This window comes from Zootoca vivipara, chromosome 4, assembly GCF_963506605.1.
Source record: "Zootoca vivipara chromosome 4, rZooViv1.1, whole genome shotgun sequence".
NCBI classification, from domain to species: Eukaryota; Metazoa; Chordata; class Lepidosauria; order Squamata; family Lacertidae; genus Zootoca; species Zootoca vivipara.
Genome location: NC_083279.1, coordinates 65,503,477 through 65,518,516, shown reverse-complemented (window position 1 = coordinate 65,518,516; position 15,040 = coordinate 65,503,477). Strand labels below are relative to the sequence as shown.

Sequence of the window (15,040 nt, the reverse complement as noted above, 5' to 3'; positions counted from 1 at the left end):
ACCATTGAAGAAGTTTGGTCCATTGTCTGCTTGAACTGGGGAAGTCCGAGGTTAAATCTGGAGCTGGGATAATAACCTGACTCCCCTCCCACTTAAAGTAACACTAAACATACCTTTCTTTTGTTACTTTATTCCCCCATCTCTTCTGTGAGAGTATTCAACTTCTTCCTTCCTTCCTTCCTTCCTTCCTTCCTTCCTTCCTTCCTTCCTTCCTTCCTTCCTTCCTTCTTTTTGAGCGTGTTATAGTAATTGCTCTGCCAATAACGTTAGAAGAGTGAAATCCCGTCAGAAGGTATAAACGTTCTTTCACGTGGTTTCCATAACCAAAATCAATAGAGTAAAATGACACAGCAAAGAAATTCCCCTTTGACATCACAGGCAGGCGTGTAGCTGTCCAAGAGATAGATGATGTCACTCCTTCAAAGTGATACGACACAACAGGCTAATTTTGGCTTTCTAGTAACGAGAGAGGAAAGACCCAGGTGATATGGCTGGGATTCTTTTTGACGGTTCATCATGATACATCATCTGACTTTCAATGTGCATCACCTTATCTCCGGCTAAACATTTTGCCCACGTGAGAAAATAGCATAGGAGAAGTTTGCTCCTAAAACGTACCACACAATGTTGTTCCCCTTTCGTTTGCAAAGCAGCGTGATGTCCACCTCCTCATTTTTCATCCAGTGTCTCCAAGCATACAAATAGAAATAAATCCTGGAAGAAGGTTTAAACAATCATCTTACAAAGACTGTGTTAAGGAAACCTAGAAATAAATAAGAAGTTGCTTTCTTGGTGATGAAGAACTGTGTGTACGGTAAACTGATACTTTTCACTATCTAGTGGTTTCTGGGTGTTTTCCTTTTATAGCACATGTCGTAAACTGACATGTGGTTTTGAAGTATGACGAATCATGCAGCCAAAGTGATTAGTAAAAATTTACTTCTTTAGAATGCTGTGTCATGGATGTAACACCAGTGATAGGGTTGCCATATGTCCAGGATTTCCAGGGCATGTTCTCTTTTGGGGATCCTACATGCCCATCTGGAGAGAATTGTACATTTTAAAGCAAATGTTCAGGATTTTTGGTTTTTAATTTTTTGGGTGTGTGCACAGGCAGCTCTGGTTCATGTTCTGACTCTGGCTTGGCTCTAAAAAAGCTCAGCAACTTTTTGTTTCCAGATTTTACCTCTTGAAATATGGCAACCCCACCATTGATCTTTTCTGCTGGGCATGATATATCTTGGGTCTGTAGAACCTGCTGAGCATTGGAATCCATAGAAGCCCAGGGTAAAACAAGATTAAATTCAGTGCAATAAACAGTATTTGGTGATGAAGTCTTACTAGTCTTTTGGTGTCTGGCCTACAAGGAGGGACTGTTGTCTTCAATTGAGTATATATTTGTTCAACATTTTTAAAAAAGAGGAGAGGATGAGGCAGGAGTAAAGGGCTCAAGATCATTCACCTTTGCCCTGCCAAAACCTTACAGCCATTCACGATTCCCACATTCAAAACAGGGACAATACCATTCAGGAATGCAAAGCTTCCTTTAGCTTTAATATGGAAATGTTTCTCTTCTCACTATCCAAAGTCCTGAGATGTGAAAATATCAGAGACTCTTTTGAAATGGAAAAAGATAAGGCCGATTAATTTAATTTTTTTATAGTTAAAATGGGTTTGTGTGTGTGTGTGTGTGTGTGTTCTATTACCATCAAAGTGTAGCTGTTATGAAAGCAAGTTCCCCCAGGGAGAATCCAAAGCAGAAGTAGCTATATTTCTGAATACACAGTGCAGAACTGATCAGTGGACAGTGGACTACAGAGGCAAGATGTACTCTGCATTTCGGCTCACCTTCATATTCTGCACGATGGTGCTATCTGGTGAGTACTGCACCATGGCGAGCTAGTTTAATTCGGGTCCTGGGATGTCAGTGCCTGGGATGGTAGAGCAAATGTTGGTCCCACTAGGTATGATGCTACCATCCCCTTTTACATTTTTGGGTCAGGACTCCAAGTGAAACTTATGGCTGTGCTGCTATACGGCAGCTGTCCATTGTTCCTGGAGGTATTTTAAGGTAATATAGCGGTTGCTGCAACAGCAGCTGTTTTTAAAGTGCAGCTAGCCCATCTCCACTGCTGCTCTTTAGCTTATGCAGGGAGTGGTTGTGGGAATGAGTGGTGGTGCTCAGCCCAGAAACATCAGCTGAAGTGCCTGCAGCAGCCACTGCTGTGAGAGTAGTTCAGTGCAGCAGGGCAGAAGGTAGCTCAGACCTGGTTTCACCCTTACTGTATGTTGTTTTTATTTACAGATAAATGCACATAGTCTATTGATTTGCAAAGTCCCTATGAAAATGCCACTGGTTCTCTAGCACAGCTGTTCCTAAACCATCCCCCTGCAACAGACCACTTGAAAATGGCTGTGAGTCTTGGCAGACCATTTAATTATCTTTCTGCCTTTTGTAGCCATTGCAACGCCACATCGTTCTTTATTGTATTTTTATTCATTCCATTATTTCTTATATGTTGCCCTTTTATTGTAATTTTAATTCCGTTGAGTTCCATTTGTAATCCAATAAAACACAACAGAAGAAATAGAAGAAGCATTACAAATTACAACTGAAAATCCATATGGATATTTAATGTGATGGATGTGCCACCTCTCATCTTCAACCGCAAATGTCACTTCAACGCAGACTTGAGCTTCCACATGACCTTTTCTAACTATCAAGAAGGTGGGAGGTTTGCAGTGTGTAGCTAAAACTGATGATGGGGGCTTTGTTTATTATTTTTTAGGTTCACATTTAAGTTCCAGTTCACATTAAAAGCTGGACCCACTATATTTGCCCTTACCAAAAGAAGACATGAACTTCAATGAAAATCAGTTTAATTTTTGCAGTGCAGTTTTGCAGCTAAGTAGTGTGTACAAAAATGTATATACTAGGCAAAAGCGTGTGTACATATGCATATATTGGTGAAAATAAAAAAAAATGCATTCGGGGAAATTATTTTGCAACAATTTGTATATTAGGCAAAATCTGCATAGAAACAGGTACATTATGTGGAATTTGCACGGAAATGTAGATGATATTCATGAGGACTATAAAAAAAAGAACAGATGTGGAAATTTGGAGAGCTTAAGATAGCAGAAAAGAGAACCCGAGATTGCCAAATTTGACCATCCCTATTTATGAAAATACCGTAGGCGTTTGGTTGGCCATTGTGAGAACAGGATGCTGTGAGAACAGATGGACCTTTGGTCTGATCCACAAGATTTTTTTCTTATGTACTAAGAGTTTGTTGAGCTCCCAAGGATTTAAGCAGCCTTGGCTTCTTTTGCAGGTGCAACACAGGTGATCCATGAGCGGCTTCGGAACATCACAGCAGGAGAAAATGTTACTTTGCAATGTCGGCTGGCCAAAGAGCACGACGTTGTTCAGATCACCTGGCAGCAGGAGCAGGGGGAACAAGAGACCAACATGGCTACTTACAGTGAGGCTGGTGGCACTACAATACTGAGCAAATTCAAAAGAAATGTCCACATGTCCCAAAGCGGACTGATGGTTTCTGCCATCACCTTCCATGCTGTTACACTCAAGGATGAAGGCTGTTACAAGTGCATCTTCAATGTATTTCCTATAGGACCCATTGCAGGCAGGACATGTCTCGAGGTCTATGGTAAGAGTCATATGATCTTAGAGGAAGCCTCCGATCTTACTGGAAGGCCAACTATGCCATGTTATTTCTTTTTGCGGCAAAACAGACAGTCACGGGAATAAATGATACACAAACAATAAGACAAAACCACCGCGACAACTCCCTGAAACGAGATGTATTGTGAAGACAACTTAAAACTAATGACTAGTCAAAAATATATATAAGTCTCCTGAACTTAAGTAAATAAGAAGGAAATTAAACTTTTTCTAAGTGACCTATAAATCAAATCCTGATGAGATGCTGGCAATATACTCTCATTTCACTGGAAATATCTTTCTCAGAAGGAAAAGGCTCTCTTAGTATAAAAGCCCAGAATTAGCAACACTCGGCAGCAGTCAGAGTTATGTTTGTTTGAACACCTTTACTTTAGAAGGCTGGTGCAGCTTGTGGTTTAAACTTCGAGATATGTCCACTAGAACACCTTAGCTTTAGCAAACTTGCACAGCCATTAGTTTAATCTTGCAAGAAAATGTTTTTTGTTGATTAAAAATCTTTGGCGGTTATCTAACCTTACGTTAAAACAATTTCAGCTTTCTTTGGGAAAAATTTCCCAACTGCTCTGTTTTATTCAACCTTTTGTAGCGTTTTTGTAGAGTTCATTACTCTAGTCTGAGTTAGTTTAAACATTAAGATATTAAAAACCAAACTAAAAACCAAACTTCCTCCTTCTGTGGAAGATATTTCCAGTGAAACGACAGTATATAGCCGGCATCTCGTCAGGATTTGATTTATAGGTCACTTAGAAAAAGTTTAATTTCCTTCTTATTTGCTTAAGTTCAGGAGACATACATATTTTTGAATAGTCATTAGTTTTAAGTTGTCTTCACAATACATCTCGTTTCAGGGAGTTGTCGTGGTGGTTTTGTCTTATTGTTTGCATATGTTATTTCTTTTCAGCAAGAACATTTGTACTTGAAAGGGCAACGCTTCCTTTCTCATGCTCTCAGATCAGCAGAGGGGGCTCTCTCTCTTTTACATCTAATGGCAGTGACGAATAGAGCCTTCCCTTGGTGGTGCCTTGTTTGTGGCAAAACCTCCACTTATGGGTACATCAAGACCTCTTGCCATTTCAGCACCAAGTGAAAGATGTACCTGCTTTCTCTGGCTTCTTAGTTTTTAATTAGTAGTTGCAAAGGCATTTTAACTAGCTTCTTTTGTTTTAAAGCTCTAACACAACCCAAAGTGACGGTGAGGCATGTATTGGATCCAGGCAATGCTGAAGAAGAAGTGCTGGAGATAAGCTGCTCAGCAACAGGGAGACCAGCTCCAAAGATCACCTGGAAGGTCACCAAACCTCTTATGATGGAGCCAAAGCAGTATGTCACCCAGCATCTAAACCAGACAGTGACTGTTGTCAGCAATTTTTCTTATGTCTTCCTCAAAGATGTCTGGGACAACACAATAACCTGTGTTGTTCATCATCCATCTTTAAACACTGAACAAGAGGTGACTTTACCTGGGATTATACCTGAGATTATACATGGTGAGTTTGAATTTAGAGGATTCTGAGTTTTACTTACTTTTAAGCTGATTGCATAGAACATTTTTTTAAAAAAACTTTACTGCAGGGTGTGCCCATCACATCTAGTTTTTTGGCCAACTTTCTTCAGGGTGATTGCAATTTTGTGACCTTCCCCATGAGTCCTGCATTTGGCCAAACCAGTAGTTCTATAACATTTCTTTTACCTGGCACTCCCAATATTTTTAGCACCCTGTATAATATGCATCTTCTAAATGCACCACCAATCCCACAATCTGAACAAAACATGGATTTTTGGGGGGTGGGAGGGGGTGGGTGGATGAAAGAGATTTTGAAGACCATACCACACTTTTGGAATACCGTAGCTAAAATGACACATTGTTTCCTGGTCAGTTAAAAGAAAGGCAGCTTCACAAATCATCACCTTACATGTGTTAAAATCCAGGACAGAAGATGGGGAGTGAAAATAAAAAATGATGTCCTTGGCTGTTGACAAAATGATGTCCTTGGCTGTTGACAACTACAATTAATCCAGAATGCGGCAGCTAGACTGGTGACTGGGAGCAGCCGCCGAGACCACATAACACCGGTCTTGAAAGACCTGCATTGGCTCCCAGTACGTTTCCGAGCACAGTTCAAAGTGTTGGTGCTGACCTTTAAAGCCCTAAATGGCCTTGGTCCAGTATACCTGAAGGAGCGTCTCTACCTCCATCGCTTTGCCTGGACACTGAGGTCCAATGCCGAGGGCCTTCTGGTGGTTCCCTCGCTGCGAGAAGCCAAGTTACAGGGAACCAGGCAGAGGGCCTTCTCGGTAGTGGCACCCGCCCTGTGGAACGCCCTCCCACCAGATGTCAAAAAGAAAAAAAAAACTACCAGACTTTTAGAGGACATCTGAATGCAGCCCTGTTTAGGGAGGCTTTTAATGTTTGATCGATTATTTTATTTTTCTGTTGGAAGCCGCCCAGAGTGGCTGGGGAAACCCAGCCAGATGGGCGGGGTATAAATAATAAATTATTATTATTATTATTATTATTATTATTATTATTATTTCAACAGCATTTTAGTGCCAATGTCTCATAATGTACACGTCTGTATGAACATTTGCATGATATACACATTTTAAAAGGCACATCTCCCTAAAATAATGTGTTTTAGTATGGTATTTTCACTTATATATGCATTTTTATGCACACAACATATGTACCTTTGCACATGCTACTTGGCTGGAGAACTACTTTGCGAAATTCAGAAAAGTGTAATTTTTGAAGGATGGCTGTGTTTTGGTTCATGTATTGTTTTGAAACTACTAAGTGAATTGAAATTCCTCCCTATACATCTGCTGAGCTTATTTTCCACTACATTTTCTGATGCTGTTTCAGTAGCAATTCTTATTTATTTATTTATTTATTTATTTATTTATTTATTTATTTATTTCTGCAGTTCAAAATGAAGACCTGCTGCCAGGAACTTCTGCCACTATCGCAATTTGCATTTTGGTGGCCATGTTTTTCCTTGGACTATTGCTTTTTTTGATTTTGTACCACTGGAGGAGGCTACACCCAGACAATGAGAAGCAAGACCTTCTATGCATGGTAAATATATTGATTGATTGATTGATTGAGAAAGAAAGAAAGCATTTGACAAAGTTGTAAAAAAAAGGTTTGCTTTTTTTAAAAAAATATCCACAAGACTTAAGATTTCGGGCTTCTAGACAGTCAGATACTGAATTTCAAAAATAATATTCAAAAGTTGAATTTGAATACTGAAATATTGCTGCATTTTGTTTTGTTTAAAAAACCTCCAAACTAGCTTATACTGTCTATCTGGCCACAGTAATGCCTACTTAAGTAGCAAAAGGTTTACCATCCAACCTCTTTTATGGTCTACATACCTCAGAATGTTTGTAATGCTGCAACATTCTTTAGAAGTGACAGAGAAGGAAGAGAAAAATGGAGACAAGCTTTACAGCAGGAATGGTTCATAAGCTTTCCAGTCTAAGCTACAAGACTAGGTGGTGCCCTTTCTCCACTCCGTGTATAGAAGTCAACTTGACTAGCAGTTGGATCTGATTGCAGAACTGGTGATGGAACAGCAGGCTAGCTTAGGGGCTGAAGAGTAGACCATGTAGTACACACAACTCCAATAAAGAGGAACATTGAAGCAGGCCACCATTTCTTACCAGCACCTGCTCTCTGAGGTCCTCTGCGTAACAGTAGGGATGGCCCTGCTACGAAAACTAAACTCCTTTGCATATCATCATACTTGTCAATGGTTTGAAGCCAATATGTGGTCAATGTGAGGAGATATTTCTCAGCTGCAGCTTCTGGAGAGAGCAGATTTATGTGCCAAACGTCAGCATTCTAACTGCCCATCTAGTTCAACATCTACAAAGTAAAATATGTCTCTGTTGATAGGTTCTTCCTGTATGTCCTGGATCCACGATGGGTGCAAGATATTCCTATACTCAGGAACAAGTTGTAGTGGAACCATTTCCCAAAGAAAGCCTTCTGAACAGATGAAATATATTTTGGATAAACAACACCAGACTTTTTAGAATGTGAACTCAGAATGTTTCTGTGTGAACAGAGAATTGCCTGCTGGAATCTTTATTAAGTTCATATAAAATCTTCAGTAGGATCTTCAGGAATTAAGCTACATTGCCCAAATATTATGATTATTTATTGGAAAATCTGTTTCTATAGACTAGAATAATAAAAACAGAACATATTTATTTGCTACATATTTTATGCATTGTGGCCACTGGAATTTTGAAACTGTGAACTCTGAGGGCCAGTTTGCTGTTGTGACACTTAACAAATGCAGTAGAAATTCAAATGAAAAATGACTCGGTCCATCTGATTAAAGTGAGACAGACATAACTGGCTTGAAGATACAGTTCTGATTCTGTTGCTGGGTTAAGGGAGGTGACATGTATGGAAAACACATATGAAAATACTTCAAGACCATTAAGGGAAAAAGGAAACTCATTGAACCTTTTTACATCATGAGTTTATATGTGAGACAGTCACAATAAAACAGCTCACTAAATATTGAGAAAGCTTGGGTATATATGTTATATTGGAGAATCGTAATAAGACAAGAAATAGATGACTCTCATTCACTCCCACCTTTGCTAGTGACCAGGGCTGCTCCCTGTTTTCTGGTATCTAAACCTGGTAGAAAACTTCTGCTTTGCCTTTGGGAAAGATGTTAGGGTGCTTTAAAAAATAAACCTTACTGCAGCGACAAAGGATGGTTCTAAGCTGGAGTTGATCTTAAAAGCTCTAAATCATTTGAGACCAGCCAATTTCTCCCATATATACCTACCTGAGTCTTGAGATCCTCTTCAGAGGTGCTTCTTCAGATGCTTCTGGCAAGTGAAGTGAGGCAGGTGACTACCGGGAAGAAGATGCTCTTGGTGGTAGCAGCAAGTTGTGGAATATTGTAGAATTGTAGAGTTGGAAGAGGTGCTGATGGTCATCTAGTCCAACCCCCTGTGATGCAGGGATTTCAACTGTCTGTTATAACTAAACAACATGAGGAATCACAGTTCTCATAAAGGAGTCTCAGAGGATGGCCTCTGAATGAGATTGTTATACTTGTTGCTGTTTTATTTAATTAATTTGTCAGTGGTTTATATGAGAAAAAGGTCTCAAAGCAACTTTCTAAAAAACTTTTAGAATCCATAGTTTTAATGGTGTTAGCAATGTCCCAGTAAGCCAGAGGAGTGAGTTAATCATAAAAGGGAAAGGAGACAAAATCATTATTAACCAAAGCTTCCCCTACCACAGAAATGTAAGAAAATTACACCATTGCAATTATCTCCAGGTGGGGGCGACAGCTCATTCATAATAGAAAAAGAAAAATACCATTGGGAAAAAGTGGTGTCATCATTCAACATATCTTTCCACAGGATAGTCTTGTGAGGGGACCTCAAACTCCCAATTCTTGCAAAGTTATTTTTTGTCAGACCCAATCCATAAAACTGTGGCTCCTGTTTAACTGAAGTCATTGGCTACATAATATTTTATTATACAGTCACATCACATTCAATTCTACACAAATAATACCAAGAAGAGGGTTGTATTTTCTTGGGCTTGTGTTTAGTTGTCATTTTCAGCTAAGTGACTCATCGTCGGATGGGAAGAGGGTCTGATGCCATCTGGTGGTGCTTCTGCGATCAATGGCAATCCAAGCTGAAGTCACTTCTGAGCTTCTCAGAGAAACATCACAAACTTCATCTCTTGCATTTTTGGTCTTCCTTGCTCCTCCACTATTTACATCCCCCCACATACTTATAAATGTGTGTGAACTGAGCATGCCTTATGCCTCTGAAAAAGGTGGTGGTGGTGTTTTGTCAGTGAAAATTCATGCAGCAATAAATCTGCCTTTAAGGTGCTATACTTAAGGTGCTGAAGCATATACAATCTAGGGTCCTTTCTACATACATATCCGCCAATGTGCAGGGGCATAGTGTAGGGGGGCAGTGGAGCAGTGGTCCAGGGTGCATATTTTTGAGGGGGTGCAATGCAGGCACCCCCAGCAAGTGCCCCTGGTGCAATGAGGCCTGGTGCGCCTCTCCCAGTGTCAACGGAACCAACAGAGAGGTTACTGATGGACTACATTGTCTAATTTTGTTCATGCAACAGTGATAGACTTTTATTTTCTGTGATTCTATTACATATTCTCTGTTCAAGAATTGCTACGCTTGGAGCTTCTATTATCGCAGGATTGGAACTATTGAAAGGCTTGTTTGCCTCTGTGATATTGATTGATTACTTTCTCTAATTTTGTTCATACAATATTGATTTATTTTATTATTTGTACCTCCATCATATATTCTCTGGTTAAGAATTGTAAAATAATACAGGTTATATATATTTTATTAGAACATTATCATGTTGCCTGTTGTTGCTTAAATAACAATATTGCTTAATATTGTCTGTTTTTTGCAACACAGGGGGTTTCCTTTGTTACATACCTCTCCCAGCATCAGTGGAACCAACAGAGAGGAGCTCCATGCCAGGCCATGCTGGGGGAACTGGTGCCTTGTTCATGCCAGCCAAGTACCATGTTGAGTGGCCGGGCTCCCCCTGTGTGGGCAGGCAGGCAACACAGTGTGGCTCTTCTTGGCTCTGGTGCGGGGTCACTCTGGTGGTGTCGGCAGTGAGAGCTGGGGTGCTGGGGTGGGATTCTTCACCTTCCACCTTCTGTGACCCATTCCCATGCACACATGCCCCTCAGCATGCATACCTGCCCCGGGTGCCGGGAGCTCACGGTACGCGGCTGCCTATGTGTGAACAGCAGCGTGGGGTTGAGCTGTTATACGATGATGGGATGGAAGGGGAAATTAGTGTAGATCCACTCTCGACCTTCACATGGTTACAATGGCTTGGAAGACAGGACCTAAAGAGGGCCAAAGAAACAGCCTGCATACTAAAACATATTTAGGTTAAGGATTTTGTGCATTTCTTCAGGACACAGCAGTTTCAATAATCTATGTAACAGCCTAAAACGCTTTAAAAGAAATTGAACAAAGTTGGTGCTAGAAGACCAGTATATTATATTGCCTATTAAGGGCTTCAGACAATGCCTTTACTCTTCCAAATGCACTAGAGTGGCACTATCTTTTTAAAGAGAACTAATTCAGTGCAATTGTGTTTTGTTTACTGCTGTTTCTGCCAATTTCGTCCACGGCCTTATCTGATCTCAGAACTGGGTGCCCCTTTAAGATCTATGAATTGAATACCTCGTAAAATAGTCTGTTACCTTTTGACTTTTTCATCGTTAAGCAGGCAGGCATAAAACAATGCTCTATACAAGAGTATACTTTTCAAAACCTGCTTGTCCCTTTATATCAGTTTCATGAATCTGTGACAATAAAGAAAATGGCTCTTGTACAAATTCAGCAGGAACGCTTAAAAAGCTGGCCGGTTTGAATGCTAACTGTGTCCTGGCTTTTTCCAAAACACTGGAACAAAAATTATGATTAATTTCATTGCTTAAGGAAACAGATGTGCCTAATTTTTGATTCTTTTCAAAATGGGGTAGTGGAAAGAAAGAAAGAAAGAAAGAAAGAAAGAAAGAAAGAAAGAAAGAAAGAAAGAAAGAAAGAAAGAAAGAAAGAAGATGGCATATATTCCCCTGGAGCTGTGAAAGAGAAAACATCATCCTTTTGATGATTTAATTATGGTTGCTGATAACAATAACAGTAATCTGGAACTGTTAAAGAAGAGGCCATTATTATTATTATTATTATTATTATTATTATTATTATTATTATTATTATATTGGGGGGGATTCAAAGCAACATACATGTTACAGTAATATACATTTTAAAAAATCAAAAGAAGTAGTAATTAACATATAAAAAGTAATCAAGACCCTCCCCAAAGGGCACCTGGTGGTAAAGGAGAGACTTTAGTCAAAGAGTTGGAAGGGACCACAAGAATCATCTAGTCCAGGCATCCCCAACCTTCGCCCCTCCAGATGTTTTGGACTACAATTCCCATCATCCCTGACCACTGGTCCTATTAGCTAGGGATCATGGGAGTTGTAGGCCAAAACATCTGGAGGGCCGCAGTTTGGGGATGCGGCTGCTTGATTTAGCCCAACCATCTTCAATGCAAGACTGTTTTGCCCAAAGTGGGGCTCAAACTCATGACCCTAAGATTAAGAGTCTCATGCTCTACCAACTGAGCTACAGTCTTTACAGAATCTATTTAATTTGTCAACTTCTCAACACAAGCCTTTCAAAGCTGAACAGATTTACAGTATTGGGGAAGTGAAATGTCTTTTTTGTTGTTGTTGTTGTTGTTAAACATGATAGTGTCCTGTTCCTCATTTGGCATCTCTTGAGATTTGCTATACACAAGAGCAAAAAAAATGAGCAGTTGTGAGATTCAGAAGCAAAAAGAATACTATGATAATAGCTGGAATAATTTTTTATATTTTAATTTTTTTTACATTTTTCTTAATTTTTGACATTAACATAACAATAACAAAGAAATAAACAAGGGAAGAGACCAAGGCCGACCCAATACATTTTTGCACCTGAGGCGAACCACAAAATGACTGAGTTTGGCTTGAGCCGAGGGTCAGTTTCTCTTGCAAAACCTATTTCCAAACTGTGAAGTGTGGAATGAATGGATGAGAGAAATATATTGTGAACAATTTAGAAATGAAGATGGGATCAGCACCTGATTTAGGGCACTGTAGGTGATCCAACCGCAAGGGGCACCAAGCCGAGGGCACACAAAATTATAATAAATAAAAAAGGAATTATTGTATAAATAATAAATATTTAAGTGGAGGACACCAAATTTTATCTTTGCCATAGGAAATGTCTGGGGATTTGGGGGTATTTATTGGGGGGGATTGGCTCAGGTGCGGGCAGCTTGGGTGTGGGCTGCTCTGCACGCCATGGCCACTGCTAGCCTGAGCCAGCGAAAGAGGCCTGCATGCCTCTTTCTCCCACTCGGTCTGGCAGCGTCTCGGGCTGTCCTCTTCTTTGTTCTTCAAGATATGGCAACTATATATATCCTGTATGTAAACTTTGTGCAAGGAAATCAGGAAGAATGCCTGATAAACCAGTCATCTGGGAGCTCTAAGAGCAGCAATCAAATTTGTGTTCCTTAGGAAGTGGCAGCTGGATGACTCAAAGAGCTATTATGACTCAAAGAGCTATTATGCAGGAAAGCAACCCAGACCATTCTTGCAGACCGCCTTGCTCACTCACTGGCTGCACACATGAGAGGAGGAGGCTAGGTTGGTTAGAAGTTGGGTTGCCATATTTCAAAAAGTAAAATTCCCGACACTCACAAAATTGTGATTTCCCCCGACGCCATTGTTACACCCCCAAACCAGGACATGTCAGGAATTGCCATGACTTAACTTACAGCAATCCTAGTGACAAATTCCCAGTTCCTTTTTCCCCATGAATATTCAAAGCAGAATCTAAAATGCAGTTCCTTATTGGGGATGCTCATTTAGCATTGCATAAAAGGTGAGAAGAACAAATTGGGAACCAGTAACCAACTCCAGTCAGGTCCTAAAGGGCATCTGTTAAGACAAGAATGCAGAAACGCAGAAAGCTGCCTTACATTGAGTCAGGCCATTGGCCTACGGTATCTACCTGGAGATGACAGGATTTGAAAGCTGGGACATTCTGCATGCAACACAGAAGCTCTGTCAGTAGCTGAGGCTGCTGAACAGACTCTTGGGCTGGGGTGTTTGGCGGAGGATTGTTGTTGGTGTTTTATTTTAGATCTTCTTGTGATTTATGTGGAAATTGTTCAGTTTAATTGTGTATTTTTAAATGTTTTGTTTATTGTTTATGACTACTTTTGCTATGTTGTTAATGTATTTAACTGTTGTATTTTTTTCATGATGTAGGCCACCGTATAGTTAAAGCTATGGTTTTCCCAGTAGTGATGTATGGAAGTGAGAGCTGGACCATAAAGAAGGCTGGTCGCCGAAGAATTGATGCTTTTGAATTATGGTGCTGGAGGAGACTCTTGAGAGTCCCATGGACTGCAAGAAGATCAAACCTATCCATTCTGAAGGAAATCAGCCCTGAGTGCTCACTGGAAGGACAGATCGTGAAGCTGAGGCTCCAATACTTTGGCCACCTCATGAGAAGAGAAGATTCATTGGCAAAGACCATACCTGCCAAGTTGCTGTCAGAGAATTAAGGGGCCGGGCCGGAAATAGCAGACCGGAAGTAGCGCTGCCGCCATTTTGGAACTGGGCGGAGCATGCTCAGAAGTGACTTTTGATGCTGCTTTGCCCAGTTCCAAAATGGCCGCCGCGCCAGAAGTCACACTGCAGCCATTTTGGAACTGGGCAGAGCAGCATCAAAAGTCGCTTCTGAGCATGCTCCGCCCAGTTCCAAAATTGCCGCCGCGCTGGAAAAACGGGGATTTCCCGGGGAAAACGGGAGACTTGGCAGCTATGGAAAAGACCCTGAAGTTGGGAAATATGGAGGGCACAAGGAGAAGGGGATGACAGAGGATGAGATGGTTGGACAGTGTTCTCGAAGCTACGAACATGAGTCTGACCAAACTACAGTGGTGCCTCGCTTAACAAACGCCCCGTAAGACAAAATTTCCGCTTAAAGAAAGGATTTTTCTAGCGGAGGTTGCCTCGCTAGACAAATTCATTTTACGAAAAATTCGTCTAGCGAATCGCGGTTTCCCATAGGAATGCATTGAAATTCAATTAATGGCAATTTTTTTATAAAAAAAATTCAATGCATTCCTATGGGATTCGCTAGACAAATTTTTCGTTATAAGAATAGACCCGTGGAACGAATTAAATTCGTCTAGTGAGGCACCACTGTACAGGAGGCAGTGGAAGACAGGAGTGCCTGGTGTGCTCTGGTACATGAGGTCACGAAGAGTCAGACACGACTAAATGACTAAACAACAACAACAAAGGCCACCTTGAGCATGGTTTAAATGCTATGCATGTATATATGTACAGTATATATGTACAGTATATATGTATGTGTGTGTGTGTGTGTGTGTGTGTGTGTGTGTGTGTATATATATATATATATATATATATATATATATATATATATATATATACTGTCTGTATGTACCAATGAGTTAATGGCCTTCCCCAATGAAAGTTGCTATGAAGTTTTTCTCCTGCATAATACTAGAGCCCCAAGCATCATCCAGTAAAGATGCAGGGACCTGAGGAGCACAGGAAGCTTCCTTATCCCAAGTTGGACAATTGTTCCATCTAGCTCAATAGTATCAACCCCAGGGATGGGGAAAAATTTGCAGCATAAAGGCCACCCCCCCCTTCTGGGCAAACTTCTAAGGTCCAAATGGCTGCGGTG

General features: G+C 40.6%; 1 protein-coding gene across 1 annotated transcript; it reads left to right on the top strand.

The window, feature by feature from the left end:
* The first annotated feature begins 989 nt into the window (after nucleotides 1-989).
* On the top strand, nucleotides 990-8,322 carry LOC118084798 (OX-2 membrane glycoprotein-like). Its single transcript, XM_035114775.2, has 5 exons — nucleotides 990-1,877; nucleotides 3,336-3,671; nucleotides 4,876-5,193; nucleotides 6,631-6,782; nucleotides 7,605-8,322. The coding sequence occupies exons 1-5, from the start codon at nucleotides 1,826-1,828 to the stop codon at nucleotides 7,707-7,709; spliced, it is 963 nt and encodes a 320-aa protein (XP_034970666.1). The 5' UTR covers nucleotides 990-1,825; the 3' UTR covers nucleotides 7,710-8,322.
* Nucleotides 8,323-15,040: the final 6,718 nt, after the last annotated feature.

Excerpts from the sequence above, each read along its gene's own strand:
- LOC118084798 (XM_035114775.2), top strand. The coding sequence starts at position 1,826 with ATGTACTCTGCATTTCGGCTCACCTTCATATTCTGCACGATGGTGCTA. Across the intron at positions 1,878-3,335 it reads CTGCACGATGGTGCTATCTG|GTGCAACACAGGTGATCCAT; the intron begins GTGAGTACTGCA and ends CTTCTTTTGCAG. Across the intron at positions 5,194-6,630 it reads TATACCTGAGATTATACATG|TTCAAAATGAAGACCTGCTG; the intron begins GTGAGTTTGAAT and ends TTATTTCTGCAG.